Genomic DNA, 22,883 nt, shown 5'->3' with positions numbered 1-22,883 from the left:
AAGACGATTATTGGACAAATACTGCGAAAATGCCCGCCCACGGAGTCTCACGGACTCCTAGCCTCAATGGACTTCAACGGCATTTGGGAGCTCTGCGCTTTTCAATCTCAAAATGCAAGACGATTATTGGACAAGTACTGGGAAAATGCCCGCCCACGGACTCCGAGCCTCACATGGGAGGGACATGGCAGTTTCCGCGAGGAGACTGGTGATTGGTGAAAGCGGCCGGATATTTTCTTTGATTGACAGCTCGTTTGAACTATAGACAAGCAGCGGTACAGTGTTGCCAGATTGGGGGGTTTACCGCCCAATTGGGTGGTTTTAAGTGCATTTTGGCGGGTTTTGAACATATTTTGGGCTGGATAACGTCAGCAGTATCTGGCAACATCAGTTCAGTCTCATGCGGATTCGCAAGTGCTGTGGTGTATTGTAAGAGATCAGCTTACATTTTGATTTAATTCATTACATACGGTTTCTACCAGCTTTTTTAGTTTGCATATATTTTCATTGTAAATAAAGTGTAAATATAGTGTTGTCAAGTTTGCTATCTTAGTTCCAGAAATTTCGTTTATTTGATTGACTGAACTTGAACTTGAGGGGGCTAGTCAGCTAGCAAGAAAGCTGCGCATGGATGCCAAGCATTGCTGATTTAATTTTGGCGAAGCCATTTGCCAGTCTTCCTTTCGAGGAAAAAATTTAAATTAAAGAGCAGGGTAGACCAATGCCTCAAATTGACTTGGTGAAAAAGGTAGGGAATAATACTCATTCCTTTCAGCTCTCCTGGTATGAGAAAGTGAATTGGCTAACAGCAAGTGACCCACATCAACAACAGTAAATAGGCTACTTTAGTAATATGTCATGGATGGACCAAAAATATAGAATCTATTTAAAATGTTTATGCTGAATATATTATATTGGAATATATGTTTTTCTGGATATGAATTAAACACCGCTACAATTTGGAAAACATTTTTAAACAAAAACACAGCCGAGGTCAATTTTTAAACAACATGCCACAATTTTAAAATATAAAATGTTAAAATACCCCCCCCCCCCCCCCCAACACCACCATCATGTATGTTGGACAGTAGGCTAATGGGCCAAAAGAACCTGTTATTTCACAGTTTGTGACCCTGCCAACAATCAGCCAGATCAGAGGCAAGAGTATGGGCAAAATTGATGTGTTTTTTCTTTTAAAATCTGGAAATATCGTAACCGACCAGCCTCCCCTGTTTGAAAGACTACCAGCCGCCACTGATTTTTAAGTAAGTAAGCACCAAGAGCGAGGCATGGGATGGTTTACTCTAATATGTCACTCCTGATACAGTTTTCAATACTAGCTTCCTCCGACTACATTACAGTTTTTGCACTATTTTTTTTTCAAGCAGATATGGCCATCCATTTTGGTTAAATGATGGCTTTGTGTCAAATGGTATATGTTTCCTTTGAATGGTGTAAATAGTTCCAGGTCAGTTAATGATGGAAGATACCTCATTGTGGCTTGCCATTTTCATTCACAACAAAAAATGTTTGCATTTTTTACAACCCTAGCAAAATCAACCAATACACATTCAAGTACTGTATATAGTGTAGAGTAAACAGTACATAGTGCACAGCATGCTATTTGAGACATATTTGTTTATGTATGATTCTTGAGTTGCATTTTAATGAAAAGGGACATAAATTATCTTTGGCTGGGGTCAGGGCTTATTTCTCTGTTGGAAAAATGACCACAAAAACTTGAAGTCAAGAAACTATTCAGCTCCACAGTTCTCTTTAAAAGTATCTTTGTCCTCAAATTCACATAAGCTAAAAGTTGTTGATGCATATTTTTCCTTATATTATGAATAGTTCATTTTGCAGCTGTCTGTTATACGGTACATCCAAAAGTATTGGCACCCTTTATAAATTGAGCAAAAGTGATTGTAGAAAATAAACACTACACACAACAATTCAAATGTTCCAGACAGTCAAAAGGAAAAACTGTTTATCTTTGTCACAAAAATCATTCTCATTAAAGCTATTTTTGAAACATTTTCAATTGTTGATTAGGCTTGGGCGGTATCCATTTTTTCATACCCCGGTATATTCCTGACTAAATACCCCGGTATGCCAGTATTTACGTTTTTTTGTGTGTGGTTTTTTTATATACACTATTGTAGGCTTTATTTCATATCTTCTTCACATTCTATAGTAATTTATGTTTCTTTGTTATTCTATTTTTTTGTTATCTATTCTGTTTTAGATATTCTGTATTTGACATTATAAAACAAACATTTGAAATGTTTAAAGACATTTATTTAAACTACCAGGATGACATGTTTTTGAACTCAGTGCCAAGCAATCAAGTAGGCCTATATTAATGTTGGAAATAAAAACACACATTAATAAAAATAAGAAGTGCAAATGCCAACAAAGCCAGCAGAAAACAAAACATTGCATGTGAGTTCAAATCACATCTTTTGTAAATCAAAAGAAAATAATTTGCCTCATTCAAGCAATAACAGGTAGCTTTTTTCCACTCAAACAGGCAAATAGGCTATACAAGTAATGAAATAAAGCTATTTCGGGCTGTTAGTAGGCTGTGCCCATTTAGAAGAAAATTAGGAATGCACTAAAAGCCTCTTTATGCAAAGCAAACGGGTTAGCATCCTTAGCTGAGTGATTGGAGAGAACTTGAAACATAATGCAATTCAGTGCAATAGCCAATCCAAGGCAGAAACAACAAACATGAACAGAAACCATACATGGGGCCCCATGCTCCCAGTAGCCTAAATGAAAATAATTCGCTAACTAAAATGTACATTTCTGGTAGTGGTAGGCCACAAGCAATTCTTAATTTCTATCAAACATTCTTTGCCTGGGCGGCACGGTAGTGTAGTGGTTAGTGATGTCGCCTCACAGCAAGAAGGTCCTGGTTCGAGTCCTGTGGCCGATGAGGGCCTTTCTGTACAGAGTTTCTATGTTGTCCACGTGGGTTTCCTCCGGGTTCTCCGTTTTCCCCCACAGTCCAAAGACATGCAGGTTAGGTTAACTGGTGACTCTAAATTGACAGTAGGTGTGAGTGTGAATGGTTGTCTGTGTCTATGTGTCGGCCCTGTGATGACCTGGCGACTTGTCCAGGGTGTACCCCACCTTTCGCCCGTAGTCAGCTGGGATAGGCTCCAGCTTGTAGAACAGGATAAAGCGGCTAGAGATAATGAGATGAGAGACATTCTTTGCCAAGAACACCAGCATATTTACTTTATCTGGCTTCAGTTGGCAACGCTGTGGTGTGACCGTATTTCCTGCTGTACTGAATACGCGCTCAGATGCAGCGCTTGTTGCGCATATGCAGAGGTATTTGCAGGCAACTTTTGACATCATTGGCAAACGTGTTTCATTCAGTTTCCACCATTCAAGCAGGTTTTCTTCAGCATGGATTGTGTCCTCTCGCGCATATACTGACAGTTCTGCCTGTGCACGCTCCGCTTGGCTCACCTTTATCATTTGGCAGAAAACCAAAATGCTCCCAGACAACGGCTGAGGCATTGGCCTTTTTGACTAATTCTGCACCGCCATCATTTGCAGTCGCCATCCTCACGCACTGACTGGGCCTTATGACTGGGCCAACTGTCGCTGCTGCCTGTTGACCAAAGATTCTAGAATCTTTGCTGTTGACCCGCAAACTGCCATCTAGTGGCATGCGTGCGCTGTATCAGAGACGGTTGTACTATAATAAAATGACATTACAGTCGTTTCGAGTAAGTTGGATAAAAATACAAATTTATTTATTTTTGACGGTATTAAAAATATATCGATGGTATTTGTCGTACTGTGGTACACGATATTTTCACCATACCGCCCAAGCCTATTGTTGATTATAATTCTGGTCAGATTTTATCTGACGCCACTTTCCTGAGAGCAGCTCAGAAAATGAGGCACCTGAACCTCACCAGATGTCATTAGAACTACAATTGTCACTGTGTGTTATGGTCAGATAACTTTTTGGTTATTGGGATCAATTTTTCTGGTGATTCCACAGTTACCCCTCTCCATCTCTCTGACCACCACTTCATTTAATTCTCCCTCCCTCTTCCTCTCCACCCATCATCCTCCCCTCCTACCCCTACTGTTACAGTCCGTTGAAACCTCTGCTCCCTCTCTCCCTCCTCTCTTGCCTTCTTGGTCACTGCCTCCCTCCCCCTGCTTGAATCCTTTACCAGTCTCCCCACTGAATCTGCTGCATCCTCCCTGCTCTCCTAATCACTGGACACATTATCTCCTCTTGTTTCCAGGCCAGCAAGATCTTCCCCTTCTAGTCCCTGGATGTCTGAAACACTTTCCTCCTACAGGATCAGTCTCCGTGCAGCAGAGAGGGAGTGGAGAAAATCCAAGGCTCCTGCTGACCTTTCCCATTACCAGTCCCTCCTTGCTGAGTTCTCAGTCTCACTCCAATCAGCCAAGATGAAGTTTTATCACTCTAAAATTCACACTTCCATCTCCAACCCTCATCATCTGTTTTCTCTCCTCAACTCTCCACCACCTGCACCTCAGTCCTCCATCACTGCAGAGGACTTTGCAGTCTTTTTTGAGGAGATCATGGCCATCCACAACTCCTTCACCACACCTGCCTCACCCTCCCTGTCCCTTCCCCCTTGCTCTCTGCTTTTCCCTCTCTTTTCATTTCAGATATCTCCCAGCTCCTGCTCTCTCACCATCCAACCACCTGTGCCCTTGACCCTATCCCCTCATCTCTCCTCCATACCATCATTCCTGACATCCTCCCATTTATCACCTCCCTTATCAACCCCTCCTTGTCCTCCAGATACTTTCCTTCCAGCTTCAAATGGGCCCACATCACGCCTCTGCTGAAAACACCCACCCCTCTATCATCCATAACTACCACCCTGTTTCTCTTCTCCCCTTCCTGTCAAAGATGTTTGGACATGCTGTTGCAAACCAACTCTCCTCTTTTCTCTCACAGAACAACCTCCTGGAGCCTCACCAGTCTGACTTCTGAGCCGGACACTCAACCAGGACTGCACTTCTCTCAGTCAGTGAGGCACTTCATGCAGCATATGCTGCCTCCCTCTCCTCTGTCCTGATCCTCCTTGATCTCTCTGCTGCATTTGACACTGTTGATCACTCCATCCTCCTGTCATCCTTATCAGCTCTAGGGATCTGTGGGACAGATTCTACTGTGGGACTGGTTCAAGTCCTACCTCTCTGGTCACTCCTTCCAGGTTGCCTGGTCTGGTACTGTATCAGCGCCATGCCCACTTACTACCGGTGTCCCTCAAGGTTCAGTCCTTGGGCTGCTTCTCTTCTCCCTCTACACCCAGTCTCTTGACCCAATTATCTCTGCTCATGGTATATCCTACCACTGCTATGCTGATGACACTCAACTGTTTTTCTCTTTTCCTCATTCTGACACACAGATCTCTGCGTGCACCTCTGCTTGCCTGCGTGACATCCAGAGCTGGATGGACAACCATCACCTGAAGCTCAACCCAGGCAAGACAGAGGTAATCTACATTCCTGCTCCATCCTCTCCACCCCGGGCATTGTCATCTCCATGGGGGACACCTCTAGGTCTCCTTCACCCAGTGCGAAGAACCTAGAGGTTGTGTTCAATGACAAACTCTCCTCCTCAATGAACATCGCTGCAGTGACCCAGATGTGTAGATTTCTCCTCTATAACATCCAAAGGATCTGCCCTTTTCTTACCACCTACTCTACTCAGCTCCTGGTTCAAGTGCTGATCCTCTCCTGCTTGGACTACTGCAACTCCCCCCTTGCTGGCCTTCCAGCTTCTGCCATCAGACCCCTGCAGCTCATCCAGAACACTGCAGCTTGCCTGGTCTACAACCTCCCTTGTTCTTCCCATGTCACCCCTCTGCTTGCTGACCTGCACTGGCTACCTATTGCAGCTCGCATCAAATTTAAGACATTGGTGCTAGCTTATCAGGCTCTCAAGGGGTTAGGGCCAGCATACTGCCAGAGTCTGATCTGCCCCTACACACCAGCCAGATCCCTTTGCTCCGCTGCTGCTGGTCACCTGGCCCCTCCTCCTCTCCACTCCTGCCCAGCCCGCTCAAGACTGCTGTCTGTCCTTGTTCCCTGTTGGTAGAATGAACTTCCCATTGAGGTCAGAACTGCCAACTCCCTGACCACCTTCAAGCACAGGCTGAAGACTCACCTCTTCAGGTTGCACCTCTCCCCTTCTTCCCAGCCCACTGTGTAACTATGTTTCAGTCTTGACCAACCCAGGCTGTGTAGTCTAGCCTGGGGTTAGCTGTTTTGAGTTCTCTCTTTAGTTATACTTTATATGGTTGGTTTGTTTCCTTGGTTGTTTGACTATTGGGATTCCAACAGCATATTACACTAGGTATTGGTGTCACTTGTTCAGTTGGCACTAGAACTTTCTTGTCTACAAGTTCAACACTTCATGTACCTGACTTTTGCACTCATTGTACATTGCTCTGGATAAGATTGCCTGCTAAATGCCATGTAATGTAATAATGTAATGTTATGCACACCATCAGCAACAAAAAGAAATAAAAGGGACTGCATACAGGAAAGATCACCTGATACTCCACTGTAAAATATGGTGTGGGGGGGGGGGCTGCCATGCCATAGCCATAGTAATCTTCCCCCTTTCACTGTACAGCATTGAACACACCAATCCCTGCACTTGATGCCATGTTCTATCTCCGCCCATTCTTCTGACTCCCTGTAATGGTATTGGATACAGAGATGATACCGGATACCAAATACAGTGATGTCACGACTGTGCTTAAAACCCGCGGCGAAATCGAATTTCTTTCTCTCTGGCGGTGGATTCCATGCATGAAAGAGAAGCCGATGCATCGGTGCTACAGAAGGACAGAGAACAAAGAACAAGCTATTGATACTGGACCTTTAGCCAAAGTTCAATGTATTTGACCTTCACATAGTTGTAATAATAACTGAACCGGTTAGTTACTGCAGCCCATGCAGTGTTTCAAAGAGAAAAGGCGACCGGATCCCTTTTCCCTTTTTCAACGTCAGCGAACTATAAACAAGATTCCTTCCAGATCATCGGACAACCGACAGGACACCAAAGATCTTCAGCTGACGAGCTGTAAAAGTGAAAGGAACAGAACTGTTTTCTTCTTGGACCTGCGCTCTGCGCTGTCTTCGGATAACAGAAGGCGCACTTTCAATCGCCAACCAAGAGCGATCTCAAGTAAGGCTGGCATCTGGGCAGTTGTTAGTCTTAGTTGTGGCTAGTTAATGTGAAGAGTGTTGTTTATTTGAATTCATTCATGGTTTAAATGTACGCATTTTGATTCACATGAAAGTCGGTCTTAGACCGCGTGTTGTTTGATTTACTTTGTTTACTATCTGTATTTAGTTAGATCATGCATGCATTCTCTCTCTCTCTCTTTTTAACTCCCTCCATCATACCCCACTCCTCAACATTGGGATTTCAGGAGTAGCTAAAGTAGAAGTTGGGTTTAAGGCCTAGCTGGACTAGTTTAAGCTACAGATTCCTTTGTGCGCTCTCCTTGCTGACCATCCCCCTCTAGGCGGGGGCTGGCATAAGGCTCGCACATTCCATTCACATTCCATACACACACTCACACACTCTTACACACACACTCTCTCACCCCCCCCCCCGCCCCACACACAAACACGTGATTTCCCTATCACATTTTAACATCCACTTGCCCCTACACTGTAACACTGGCATATAGCTTATTACTTCTGATCACCATTAGTGCCTTAATTATCATATACACTACTGATTCTTATTTGTATATATTGTATCACCATTTATATTGAAGTATTCCTTGGCTGCTATTGTTGCTATATCTGATCAGCATTAGTTTGCTAATTCATGTCAGCTATTTCAATAAATGGTATCTTTGGAATAAACTGTGTCCTGTTTATTGCTACAACATCCACTGAATGCCAACCTCTGCCAAACAAGTATTCTAATTGCCTTCACCCATTTGGTTGTTATATGAATGTTATAGATCTAGAGTAAACATATTACATTAGAGCTACAATACTCAATAAACTATAGCAACATCACCATTAAGTTATTCCATTGATTTTAATAGCTTAGCTATAAACTATTAGACACTTGAATTAATGATTAATTAATTTATGAGACTGATCCCTTTTTACATGAGACTGATTTGATAAGCCTATTGCCCCTACAATGGAGAAGGATCAGTGACATTTTGGGGCTGTTTTATGGCTGGTGGGTCAGAGGATCTTTGATGGCATCATTGATTTGGATAAAAACATGTTTATATACAGGATATACAGACTTGGCCAAAGAGCTTTCAACAAGGTGATGAACTAAACATACACCCAAATCAGTACAGAAATGGATAAAGAAACAAGTTTTCCTATGCCCATCTTTGTTTCCTTCTTCCTTCTGAAAATTGAGGTGAGTCAATATGCACAGTATATACAGTATAAATATAAACAAGCTTAAAATGTTCAGCATGGAGGAATGGTCCAAGATCATCTACAGGAGTCTCCTACCTTGTTAGACATGACAAGAAGAGACTCGCTGCTATTTTCTCCTGGTCAGTCACAAAATATTTTTCTAAGGGTACCAGGAATTTTGAAACTGCTTTTTGGGAGAAAACAACCCCCAAACAAATAATTTTAAAGAAATCTATCCAACAGAACTATCCTGTAGTTCCAAGTTCTTTTTCATGAAGGGTGCTAATAATTCTGGAGGGTAGTGTATGATCTAAACACTATGAGGCATGGGAAGTATATGATTAGTGATGATGCCAAGAAGAGCAGAATAACAGTAGAATAAAACACAACAGATCTGAATTTACTCTTTATTGTATTTCAATTGTCTCAGCTGGCTTAAATTGTGTGAAATGTGGATTCAATTATAGACACATAAATAGTGATTAATTCCAGCTGGCTGAGTTCAACAGGGGCGTCTACATCCAGAGCAGTATTTTTTGTTGAACGGAGTGGAATGAAACTGACTGATGTTGACCAGCCAAGGTAAGAAAATACTTAAGTTATGAGATTCTGTCACATCACATCAGTCTGATAGTAGAAAATAATGGGGTTTGTCTTTTTTTTTTTTAAAATATACTCTCTATTGCATTCTTATATTGGATGTGCAAAATCATATGAATGTGATTCTCTATAGAATATGATTGTGCAAGGTAAAAGTATAGAAAGCCAAGAAAGAAACAATTAAATATATAGATTTTATATACTGTACATATTCTGAAGATGATTTGAAAAGAAACAACAAACATTTTTAAAAAGGAAATACTCTGCTTAGTCATATATTTATATTCCTTATCAAATACAAAAAACAATAAATAAATTCATCAAGTTTTTTTTTACATACCAGTTACACACACAATAAATTATGATTTCAGTGCTGTGTTTTTGTCATTCAGCAAAGGAGTTTTTCCATGGCGATGATCAGACAGTACTGCATATATAACAAACAGAACTGAAACCTCAAAGTTTTATGTCAACTGAAGCTTCAGCTTGAGTGGACAAGTGTCTGGCATGACATGAATTTTAAACAGAATTCCACTTTGTGTTCTTAATATGAATGCATTTGAAAGCATAAAACAAACAATAATGTGAAGTATATGATATACTTTAACAATCTGCAGTGATCTCTTTTAAGTATTCCCAACTTACACTGCAAAAAATGATATCTTAGCAAGTGAAAATATCTTGAAAATAGTTGAAACAATCTAACATTTCCTATTAGAAGAATACAAGACGCCAATTCTGAGATTATTAAACTTAGTTCTAGATTGCAACCAACTTATTCTAAGATGTCTTATCAAGTAAAAATATCTGTCCATGCAGCAAGATAATTTCACTAGTATTAAGTAATTTTCTCCTCAAATTCAGTTTTCAATTTTTTGCAGTGCAACTGTGCTATTGTCAGAAAAACTCAACTAGATTATACAATAACAACATAATTTTCTTCAACCTGTGAAATTTTCTGCTAATTTGAATAGTCTTAAAGGTCCATTATGTTGGATTTATGGGGATCTATTAGCATAAATGGAATATAGTATTCATACGTATGGTTTTAGTAGTGAATAATTACCTGTAACTACAAATCATTGTTTACATAAGCTTAGAACAAACCCTTTATAACTATATGTAAGGCATGGGTCCACTTCCATGGAGTCACCATGTGGCGCTGCTACGGTAGCCCAGGACGGACAAACCTCTACAGAGTGCCTTCCCAGTTTCATGATTTTATTAGTGGCTTTGTGAATCTGGATGGAAGCACCAGAAGGAAGACAAAGAAGAAGAAAGAAGAGGAATCAGTGTTTGCTGGTGCTAAGAACCCCAATTTTGAGAAATGGAGGATCACAGTTATTATTTAGCATAAGAAAAAGTGAGGGAACGTGACTTGGAAGTATGTTATGGGCACCTGACGGCCACTGTATGTTCTAATACATGTATGGAAAGGGAGGAAAAGGAGGCGTATAGTTGCAATCAACTGAATCCTACATAGTGGACCTTTAATATTCAAGGTTAAAGGAATACAAAGGCACCATCAGGTTTAAAACCCTAATCTCTTGATTACAAGGTAAACATGTAAAAGATGCTGCTAACACTTCAGGCTCACTTAAAAATGACCAAGCAAATTGTCAGCTTTTGTCTAATCATTTTGAATTAGTAATATATTAACTTTGTATGCTTAAAATTGTGTGTATTGGTTAGCTAGTTGTACCAAGCTGAAGACTAAGACTTGATGTCAGTCTAGTATGCTTTAAAGACAATTGCCTAATATTCAGTCTATAACTGTGTGTATTATATTAACCAATTAATACATTTGTTTTCATGAACACCTAATGAACAGATATTATAGTAGGAATCTTATAGTCTCTTTTTTCAGTGGATTGCCTAAATACAGACAGGTGACAAAGCAAATGAAAACACTACATCCTTTATGCAGCTGCACTTGCTTATGCTCTTATCCACAGTGACATACAACACACCCAAAGCAGCCTGGGAAGCAGTTGGGGGTTAGATGCCTTACTCAAGGGCACATCCCTGCTGGTCCAGGGAATCAAACCAGCATCTTTTTGGTCCCAAAGCTGCTTCTCTAACCATTAGGCCATGGTTCTCCCATGGCATGGTTTGTGTCCATGGTAAATAAATAAAAAATATTTCTTCTGATTGACCCCTTATAATGAAATATTTCTATCCTATTGAGAGTAATCTCTTCCCAGGACATGTCTCCCTCATCCACAGGACATGATGGCTCACTGAATGGTTTGTTGAATATGAAAATGATGGAAATCATATGCTATGGCCTTCACAGTCACCATAACTTAGCCCAACTGAACACCCATAGGAGCTTTTGGACCAACATTTGGGAATAACATATGGAAAGATCAATGTCACGGTGCATTGAAGCTGTTAAGGCGGATTGTGGTTGCCCATCACCTTAATTTATTTATTTTTTCTTTGTCACCTGTGTGTATTTAGCTGACTCAACTATTAATTTGCCTGTAGTTGAAAAACAAAATGTGTCCAAGTATTTCCAAGTTGGTTGAATTAACGACTTGAAATAAATGTAACAAACTTCATTTTTATCCTGAACTTACATTTTTATATTAAGCTTTATTTACTACTTGTCAGGATAACTTTGAGTGTATTTTTGTGTGTTGTTTTATTAACACAGGTCACATGTCTAAAATGGTGTAAAAAATGGCTTTGCATGTTTAGTATGAATGCATGTTTAGTATTAACATCATACACGTCCACCATTATTGCTATAAATGTTTATGCATGTTCTAATGGAAAATGTGTTAAATTAACACGTTTGAGAAAAGTATGGTTTTTTTCAGTCCATTCCTTTTTTTCAGCAGGAATCCAGGGCACATTAATAAAGGGCAGCTATAAACCAAAGAATGAGTAATAAAGACATAGATGAGCTCACACTGTCATAAATGTGATAGTGCTCAGAGTTTTTCAAATATGTGGTACGTACATTAAGTGAGTGAGAATGTATTGGAACATGGTGGGCATGTTTCCAAAAGTTTCCAGTCAGTCCAATGTCAGAGTAGTCTTTAGTACAGTCCAGTCATGCATAAATTGCTCAGACTCCATTCACTTGCATTTCTTTATGATGAACTCAAGATTAATTTCTACTGACTTCTCTGGGTTGAAGTTTAAATTTGATGTAGTTAATGAGCTGAAATGCACTGAACCCCATAGAGGGATGGCTGGTCAAAAAGATTGTGGTTGGCATAAGATGAGTGGCTACATACTGCTGACTCTTCAGTGATTCCAGGCAGCAGATGAAGTGAAGTAACTGCATTAGAGGCCAAGGCAGGCACTCCTTGTCCAGGGTCATAATGCTAGAAAAAATAATTTCCACAGTGACAAATTTCAGGCAAGAAAGAGCATTTGAACTTCAGAATGTTCTGCTCTATAAGACACTATGTGCTCTAGTTTGTCTGTCTGTCTGTCTCTTCTTGAGACCTTTCACCGCAGACCCGTAAGTAGAAGAAGCACGCATCTGTGTGCACCACGTTTTCCCAATTACATTTCCATCAGGAGTTCTCAGCACTTTTTAACCAGACAGTGTTTAAAGGCTGAAGGTCTGTCCCCTAGATGACATCCCTTAGCTAGCTTTCCCTGTGGGTCCTTGCACTGGACTGTACGACTTTGCCAGCCCGTATCACAAGTCCTGGAACAGGTCATCCATGAGCCTGTCACCCACCGTGGCCCAGGTGGGGTCGTTGATGGAGGTTCTGTTGTGGGTATAACCTTTGTGGCCATGGTTAAGACCTCGTCTGAGGACAATGCTGCAGGTGTAGCAGAAAACACCAAGGTTGTCCGAGGTGGGAGTGGTGTTTTGCGAGGCAAAAAGAAGCTGTAACGTATGTCTAAAGGCTTCTTTGGGTTAGTTGCTAATACCTGCACTACAAGGCTCTCTCGGAGAGCCTCAAGCCCTGTGGTGTGAAGAGCCTCATTGTGTTGGCTCCAGCCACTGTAGTTAAGCATGGTGCCGTTCAGAGGGATTATTGTCTCTGAGGTGGAGATCATGAACTTGCCATTCAGAAGGTACTCTCCATTGGGCCGACGCAGGGCTAGGTAGGCAGTAAAGTGAGCCTGACTTTTTGGCTTGTATTGACGAACTTTGATATGAGTTGAGCCCTCTGGAATCTTCACAACATCTGTATATCCCTTACTGCATGTAGGAGGAGAGGAATGGACAGGATGGAAATCAATAAGTTTACAGAAAAGTTTAACACAAAATGGAGACATATAATGGAGACATAAATAAAATATGCTTATAAATGACATAAAAGTTCCACAAATACACCACTTCTGTGCACTCCTGTTTAACTCAGGTGGCTCATTCAGCATATAAGTTGATCTCATCTCATCTCATTATCTCTAGCCGCTTTATCTTGTTCTACAGGGTCGCAGGCAAGCTGGAGCCTATCCCAGCTGACTACGGGCGAAAGGCGGGGTACACCCTGGACAAGTCGCCAGGTCATCACAGGGCTACATGGACACAGACAACCATTCACACTCAGATTCACACCTACGGTCAATTTAGAGTCACCAGTTAACCTAACCTGCATGTCTTTGGGGGAAACCAGAGCACCCAGAGGAAACCTACGCGGACACGGGGAGAACATGCAAACTCCGCACAGAAAGGCCCTCGCTGGCCCGGGGCTCGAACCTGGACCTTCTTGCTGTGAGGTGACAGCGCTAACCACTACACCACCGTGCCGCCCCATATAAGTTGATACTGTAAGGAATTAAAACAACAGTTGTTGTTTTAAAGGAACAAAAGAACCAGACCAAGTAATTTAATTAGCAACATTTAGGGTACTTGCTTTTAGGTTACATAGGAATTTAGGAAAATTGGAAAAGGGCATGGAAACAGAAAAATAGGAATTCCAGTGGTCGTTAATCTTGTAATGTGTGAGGCAGCAAAAAAAACAAGGCTTGGTTGTTGTCTCATCTTTCTGGAAAAACACAAATTTAGAGGAATTGCTAGTCATTAGTTTTGGGACACACATGATATTGATCTCTCTTTGTCCCACAGCCTTTATTTGTACTTTCAGCTTCTACTTGCACAAGAGAATGTCTCATGCTTGTAACATCTTTGCCAATGTGCTTTACGTCCAGTGCTTATATCAGATTAAAGAGTCTAAGTGCTAACTTTACAGTCAACTCTATCGAGAAGTTATCTATTTCGCAACACAGCATCAGTGATTTAATCTTCTACCATGTTATTTAGATGACCTACAACAGAAAAGTCAAACATTCTTCAGTTGTTTATCCAAAATGAAGCACATTTCAAATCTTGAAAACATCAAGCATTTTTTAAAAGCCTGTAACTATGTGCTCTAAACAAAATCAGATGTACCAAGTTCTTAGTATTTCCAGCATTTGACCATGGATTGTTCTATTGTCTGGTGGTAAGAAAGTCCTATAAAAAAGAAATGGCTGAACTAAACTGCATAAAAATAATATACCATTGATTATGTGCTTCTGTCTGTACACTGCCATGTTCATGTTATGTCATATTTCAGCCTCTTGGTGAAGTCAGGATTGTTGATTTTTGCCTAACCTCGCCTGAACAGCTGGAACTCTGAAATAGAGCGCCATTCCATTACACTATTCCAAGTAGGAGGTTAGATATTTTGAATTTCCATCTGGAAAGTCATCTGGAATACTTAACAGCCTCTGATTATTAATCAATTATTTATCTTAAAACACATTCTTTGGTAAGTACTATGAATTATTCAGGATTTCCAGTTAATCTAATAGGATAGCTTATGTAGTTACACAAGTAAGAAATATATGCCTGGACAACACTGTGGAGTCCTGGCCCTGGTTTAAGGTGTTAAAAATGAGGCTAGTCTTACAGCAGATCTTCCTGTGCACAGAGCATACTTAAGAGAATGTGGTAATGAATCAACCTGATTTTTGATGACTTTTGCGACTGTATTACATCCAACTGGGGCGGCACGGTGGTGTAGTGGTTAGTGCTGTCGCCTCACAGCAAGAAGGTCCGGGTTCGAGCCCCATGGCCGGCGAGGGCCTTTCTCTGCGGAGTTTCCATGTTCTCCCCGTGTCCGCGTGGGTATCCTTCGGGTGCTCCGGTTTCCCCCACAGTCCAAAGACATGCAGGTTAGGTTAACTGGCGACTCTAAATTGACCGTAGGCGTGAGTGTGAATGGTTGTCTGTGTCTATGCGTCAGCCCTGTGATGACCTGGCGACTTGTCCAGGGTGTACCCCGCCTTTCGCCCGTAGTCAGCTAGGATAGACTCCAGCTTGCCTGCGACCCTGTAGAACAGGATAAAGCGGCTACAGATAATGAGATGAGATGACGTCCAACTGTACATACAAATGACATACGTATACCACCACAGGGTACCCTATCATAAGTGCAAGGCAACGTATCTCAAACACTTGACCACCGGATAATGAAATTTGTATCTTTATTTGTTTTTATCCAGTGGTTATTTGTAATTTGCTTTTGAAAAAATAATGTATGATTATTTACTAAGACATTTTACACTCACTGGGAGCTCTGCTTTTAGGCAGCGTCTATCTATCAGTCTCTTTCTCTATCTATCTATCTATCTATCTATCTATCTATCTATCTATCTATCTATCTATCTATCTATCTACACACACACACACACACACACACACATATACATACATACACATACATATATTATATATATATATAAAATCCGAAAAGTAGGCTCTTATGTAATTTGATGCTCAGATACAAATATTTACTTTCTACAACATTTAATTTTGTGCTGGAAAATGAATGTTTGGAAATTAACATTTTTTTGTACTGACTCAATAATGTAGAAGTCATAAAATAGAAATCTATAACAAAGTTATAACAAATAATAGAAATAAATAGGGTGCCTAAGACACCCCCCCCCACACACACACGCACACACACATAATTTACACAGTGTTGTGAAGATCTGAAGTTTATCGTTGTGTGGTAAATGTATGAATCACAAGTGAGCGAAGCAAACGAGATATATTTTCAACACGAGAAGAAATTTCATATCTTCATGCCACCGTATTATGCTCTTTAAATTATATAGACACATCCACAAAAAAATACGCAAGTTAATCAAAATTATTTATTTTCATTTTGAACTGGTTCGCCATTTTGACAACGCATGTCCAGTCAGCAGGAAAACACTGGGAGTGATGCCATCAGAGTGAAATACTGGGAATTATTATACATACAGGATACTTTTTCAGTGGAATAAAAACATGTATTCTATTCCCTTTTTGCGAGGTTCATTCATTTGGTTTGATAGCATGCAATATTGTTATCATATCGCTTATCCTACGTGTATTACGCCACTCTACCCAATGGAGAATGAGCGGACAATATTGTTAGAATATTGCACATTGTCAAGACAACACAACGTCACATGTCGGAGACGTAAAACTTCCACATAATAATAGTAATAATAGCTGGCTTTGAATGGTATAACAGATATATTCCATTCGGGTAGCATGATATTGAACTCGTCTTTGACTCGTACAACGTCATGCTAGCTGAACGGAATATATCTGATATACCATTCAAAGCCAGCCAATATTATTTAAATATGCCACTCAAATCCGTGATGCATTTTGTATGAAAAATGTGAGTTTTTCAACAAGAGAAGATAAACTTCATATTTTCAAGCCAATATGTGATTTCTTATTATTATATAGACACATTCACAAACAAAAAGTACCCAAATTTATCAAAACAATTCACTGATTTCCTCACAAGTGACCTACTGAGAAATATGTCACAATTGCCTTTGGTGATGTCCTAGATGTAGCATGTATGAAAAATATGAGTGGTGTATTTCCCACTACTTGAAACAGAATCTACATTTAAATTCATTCATTGCCACATGGATTTGACCACAAAGAACATAGTGTTTTCCTACCTCTTCTTGGTGAAGTTGCCAGCCACTCTTACACAGCCTGTGCCGTCACCACCGCAGATGCCACATTTGTCATAATGCAGCTTGGAGCCTATTATTCCATCGCAGCCAGTGCGCACACACTTCCCTTTCACACACACTGAGCTGCTGTAGGGCCTACACTCTGTCCCATCTATCACCTAAGAAAAAAAGGTTTTATCACTTCCAAATGTTGAACTGATCCTTTTGCCTCTGGCATTATCTTGATTATTAACTACTTTCTATAGCAGAAAAGATTGATGAACATTCTATTTCATATTTATTTTTTTTAGTTTAGTTTAGAGCTGGTTTGAGTATTTCATTAACTGCTGATCTCCTCGGTTTTCACTAAAAGCACAGAATGGTGTGAAAAAAAATCAGCAGCGGTTCTGGTAGTAAATGGTCAGAATGGTTCGAGCTGACAGGAAACCTATGGCACCTCAAATAACCACTTTTTACATCCATGGTGAGTGGAAAAGCATCTTAGAACATACAAAACACTGAATCTTGAAGCAGATAGGCTACAACAACAGAAAACCACATTGGGTTTCACTCCAGTCACTCAAGAACAGGAATTTAAGGCTATTACAATTGGTGCAGGTTCACGGATACTGAATGGTTGAGGATTGGAAAACAACCAGGAGATGTTTTTGCAATATTCAACTGTCTAGATTAGGTGAGCCTGTGCCCACTGTAGCCTCGGATTCCTTTTCCTGTCAATGTGCTCTTCTGCTGTTGTCCATCTGCCTCAAGGTTCAGCATATAATGCATTCTGATATGCTTTTCTGCTCACCATTGGCTGTAAAGAGTGATTATTTGAGCCTTTCCATCAGCTCAAACCAGTCTGATTACAGTTGATACTAAAAATGTCTAATATCAACTGCAGGACAAATCTGGACTAAGAGTCATTTACAGTCTTATCGTAACTTCTGTGTTCAAAAATGTTTGACTGGTTGGTACATATTTTATATATGGAATATTTCATAAAGAATTATGCTGAACTTACCCTTTGTGAGAACACTACATAGTAGCCTGTGCCTTTGGCCCTACACGTTAACTTGCACATGTCCTTTGGCAGCACACCAGCATACTTGGGCACCCACTCGACAAAGGTCTTCACACCTTTAGGGTCTGTTTGAGGCCCATTCCTCGCCTCACACTGTTCCTGCCTAAAATTCTTATCTAATTCAAAGCAAAAAATCACATTAGAGTGTGTGTGTACAAAGATAGGAATACGTGTTTTGACTAGACTGACTTTTTTTTTAAACAAAAACTGCAGCTTTTATTAAAAAACAAACAAACAAAAAACCCCACCTCACTAAAGAAGAAGAAGAAGAAAAAGAAAAAGAAGCCTTTATTTGTCACATGCACACTCAAGCACACAGTGAAATTCATCCTCTGCATTTAACCCATCTGAAGCAGTGAACACACGCACACACACCCAGAGCAGTGGGCAGCCATACTACAGTGCCTGGGGAGCAGATGGGGGTTAGGTACCTTGCTCAAGGGCACTTCAGCCCAAGGCTGCCCCATGTTAACCTAACCGCATGTCTTTGAACTGTGGGGGAAACCGGAGCACCCAAAGGAAACCCATGCAGACACGGGGAGAACATGCAAACTCCACACAGAAAGGCCCCTGTCGGCCACTGGGCTCGAACCCAGAACCTTCTTGCTGTGAGGCGACAGTGCTAACCACTTACACCACCGTGCCGCCCTAAAAGAGCCAAAAGGTTTCCTTTTGGTTACTGAGGCTAAGTTCAGGGTCAGATTTAGGGGTTTATGCAAGTAATTTTAGGTGTAAGTAATATAGGAGTAGTAAAATGAATGTGTGTGTAATTGGCTAGTAGAGATATTACATACAGTTCATGTATGTACACTGTATATAGCAACACTTGGATGCTTTGTCATTGCATGCATTCATGAACCATCTTGGAGTCATATGTTTCAGTGTGTACTGCATATGGGTGTGTATCTAAGGGTTAGCTCTCACTTTGCATGGGGCATGGAGTGACGTTACAGGACCTGTAGATGGCTCTCTTTCCTGTGCAGTAGCGTCCGTTATTGCGAGGAGGGGGGTTGTTGCACAGACGCTGTGTGAACTGTACTCCGCCACCGCATGACCGAGAGCATGTACCCCACGGCCCCCAGGAGCTCCAGCTACCGTGGTTAGAGGCCTAAGAGGAGATAAAAACAGAAGGAAAGTGAGTTATTAGGAAAATATTGCCAATTCTATCAGAAAGTTATGACTTGAGATGTAAGGCTTAAGTTCTTTGTTAGTGAGCATAAGGATGCCAGTTAAAATCCCAGCACGAGAGTGCAAATGCAAATGTGGAGAGTCCAAATAGGCCTTTTCATGAGATGACCTTAAACCACACATGAAATCCTACTGCTGAATGTAATTTATAACAAACTGGTTCAAGATACTGCAGCAAGAATTCATTAAGTCCTTGAAAGTTGCCCGAAATGAATTGTGTCATTGCCATGGATGTGGAAAAGCAAACATGAATTGCACTATGACATCAAAGTTTTGCTTGCTGGAAACATTATGGAGAACATAAATAACACACATGGAATTATGTTGCAAACAAACAAACAAACAAACAAACAAACAAACAAACAAACAAAAAAGTCTCATCTCATTATCTCTAGCCGCTTTATCCTTCTACAGGGTCGCAGGCAAGCTGGAGCCTATCCCAGCTGACTACGGGCGAAAGGCGGGGTACACCCTGGACAAGTCGCCAGGTCATCACAGGGCTGACACATAGACACAGACAACCATTCACACTCACATTCACACCTACGGTCAATTTAGAGTCACCAGTTAACCTAACCTGCATGTCTTTGGACTGTGGGGGAAACCGGAGCACCCGGAGGAAACCCACGCGGACACGGGGAGAACATGCAAACCAAACAAAAAAGTGTTTTAAAAAATATATATTTCATATTTTAGATTCTTCTAAGTAGCCATTGTTTACCTTGATGATGCTTTGTACACTATTGGCATTATCTTAACCAGCTTCAAGAGGTAGTCACTTGGAATGCTTTTCAATTAACAGGTGTGTCTCATCAAAAGTTAATTAGTGCAATTTCTTGCCTTCTTAATACATTTGAGACCATCAGTTGTGTTGTGTTGAGGTAGTGTCGGTATACAGTAAACAGCCCTATTCGACAACTGTAGTAATCCATATTATGTCAAAAACTGCTCAACTAACTAAAGAGAAATGACAGTCCATCATTACTTTAAAGAGGGCATATTATGTAAAACTCACTTTTTCTGTGTTTGTGCACATACATTTAGGTATCTGGAGTGCCTACCAAATCGTAACCTTTGAAATAAGACAATCCAGTCACTTTCTTTGGGCTGCCTATTTCAGAAAACATGTGCTCAATAAGCTGTTCAGATTTGTCTCCCCTTTCTAAGGGGAGCTCATTAGAATTACGCTGCCCCTTCATCTGAGTATCTCCACTCATGACTTGGGAACTATAAATGAATATTCATGAGGAAAGTGGTACCTGAATGGCAGGTAGAAGAAGAGGGTGGGGTGAGGAGTGGCTCATTATTATTTAAAGGGACAGACACTCAAATTAGCCATTTTGAACATAGCTGTTTAGATAGGGTGAGAAGGGAGCTATGGTGTTTTATCCTTGTCATATTTTGACCAAAGAATGTCAGAGACATTTCATTAAGACCTCAGGGAACTGTGTCAATTGGTGGAAAAGGGGTATAATAAAGGGGTATGTCACTTTTAAGATATAAAGATCAGTCAATCCAGAAAATTGCAAGAACTTTGAATGTATCTTCAAGTGCAGTTGCAAAAACTATCAAACACTCTGATGAAACTGACCTTCATGAGGACCGTCCAAGGATAGACAGACCAAGACTTGCTTCTACTGCAGAGGATAAATTCATTAGAATTACCAGCCTCAGAAAATATCAATTAACATCACCTCAGATTAGAGCCTACATGAATGCTTCACAGAGTTCAAGTAGCAGACACATCTCAACATCAACTGTTTGGAGGAGACTGTGTGAATCAGGCCTTCATGGTCAAATTCCTGCAAAGAAACCACGCCAAAGGGAACCCAATAATAAGAAGAGAATTGCTTGGGCCAAGAAACACAAGGAATGGAATTAGACCAGTGGAAATTTGTACTTTTGTCTGATGAATCCAAATTTGAGATATTTGTTTCCAACCACTGTGTCTTTGTGAGATGCAGAAAAGGGGAATGGATGGTATCTGCATGTGTCGTTCCCACCGTGAAGCATGATGGAGGTGGTGTGATGGTGTCAGCGTGATTTGCTGGTGAGACTGTTGGCGATTTATTCAAAATTGAAGGCACACTTAAGCAGCATCACTACCACACCATTCTGCAGTGGCATGCCATCCCATCTGGTTTGCACTTACTGGGACCATCATTTGTTTTTCAACAAGACAATGACCCAAAACACATCTCCAGGCTATGAAAGGGCTATTTAACCAGAGTGAAACAGTGCCGCATCAGATGACCTGCACTCCACAATCACCCAACCTAAACCCAGTGGAGATGGTTTAGGATAAAATGGACTGCAGAGCGAAAAAAAAGCAGCCAAAAGTGCTCAACATCTATGAGAACTCCTTCACGACTGTTGGAGAACCATTCCAGGTGACTAGCTCATGAAGCTGATTGAGAGAATGCCAAGAGTGTGTGAAGCTGTCATCAAAACAAAAGAATGCTACTTTAAAGAATCTAAAATATTTGACAATTTTCTTTGTTTACACTTTTTTTGTTTACTACATAATTCCATATGTGTTATTTCATAGTTTTGATGACTTTAGCATCATTCTACAGTGTAAATAATAATAAAAATAAAGAAAAAACATTGACTTAGAAGGTGTGTCCAAACTTTTGACCAGTACTCTATATATAAACAAGAGTCATCAGGAGATGACATATCCCCCGGCCCCCACATGAAACCCCACTCCAAATTTTCCAAAGTTGAATTGGTTGCCATGTAAATACGGAAAAAAATAAAAATCACAGAAATCCCAAAATGTCAAAAGGCACAACTCCTCTAGTCATGTAACATAACTGTCAGGTTTTGTGAAAGAATTCCTAATAGTTTTTGAGTTATGCTCCAGAAACTAAAATGTTTACAGACAGACAGACAGATGGACGGATATAGCGATAGCTATATCCCCCCGCCTTATATGCCAGGGGGTTAAAAGACTAACAAATACTTCAAGCCATCTGGATCTGTAGCACTTGAGACACTAAAGTACATTTTGTCTTGAAATTGCTTAATGGCAAAAGAATTCAGCTCCAGCGGTAAGTTAAAACATCTCTCTGAGACTCCTTTATGTATGAATGTGTGCACACCCATTCCCTTAACTAATAAACAAGCATGAACAACAACAGCTCAAAAACTGTCTTAATTGAGTGATGGCACACTACAAACCCTGGACACTGTGAAGACGCAATGCACATTGAAGGCAAATTTACCAGAGGAAAAGGGGAAGTATGCATGTGTGAGTCTTAATGGAACACACCAGAGCCACATTTTCCCAATTCCTTAGTACAAACAAATAGACATGAGGAAATACTCTCAAAGAGGACATTCTTCTTTTAAAGAAAATGAGACTCTGACACTTCATTACCTACCAGACAAAAATACCCAAGCAGAGAAGGGCAGAGGAGTACATAAAATTCCTCAAGTCTTGCAGGATTACTCTGCTTGATCTTATCCTGGCTACCTTAGGCTAGAAAAATGCCTTATGACTACATCACTAGAGAGTTATGCACAATAACCAAGGGACAAAAAGTATGGGTAGTGATTTGGTACTCATAACTTATTCAACAAACCTCTTTGACCTCGTTCAGTTTCTTCTCTTATTTCATGTCACTGGAAGATTCTTCTCTTATCTCTG

General features: G+C 40.6%; 1 protein-coding gene across 1 annotated transcript in view; it reads right to left on the bottom strand.

Moving 5' to 3' along the window:
• Positions 1–9,294: 9,294 nt before the first annotated feature.
• The window catches only part of LOC132866071 (A disintegrin and metalloproteinase with thrombospondin motifs 5), a 40,629-nt gene continuing 27,040 nt past the window's right edge, over positions 9,295–22,883 (bottom strand). Inside the window, exons 5-8 of the mRNA XM_060898641.1 lie at positions 18,968–19,151; positions 17,984–18,159; positions 16,963–17,138; positions 9,295–13,201 (exon numbers count right to left, since the gene is read on the bottom strand). Of these exons, the coding sequence (XP_060754624.1) occupies positions 12,571–13,201; positions 16,963–17,138; positions 17,984–18,159; positions 18,968–19,151 (1,167 nt within the window). The 3' untranslated portion in view covers positions 9,295–12,570. The remainder of the gene's footprint in view (positions 13,202–16,962; positions 17,139–17,983; positions 18,160–18,967; positions 19,152–22,883) is intronic.

This window comes from Neoarius graeffei, chromosome 18 (genome assembly GCF_027579695.1).
Source record: "Neoarius graeffei isolate fNeoGra1 chromosome 18, fNeoGra1.pri, whole genome shotgun sequence".
NCBI classification, from domain to species: Eukaryota; Metazoa; Chordata; class Actinopteri; order Siluriformes; family Ariidae; genus Neoarius; species Neoarius graeffei.
Note: the sequence above shows the minus strand (reverse complement) of the source record. Positions and strands in the feature narration are given on the sequence as shown.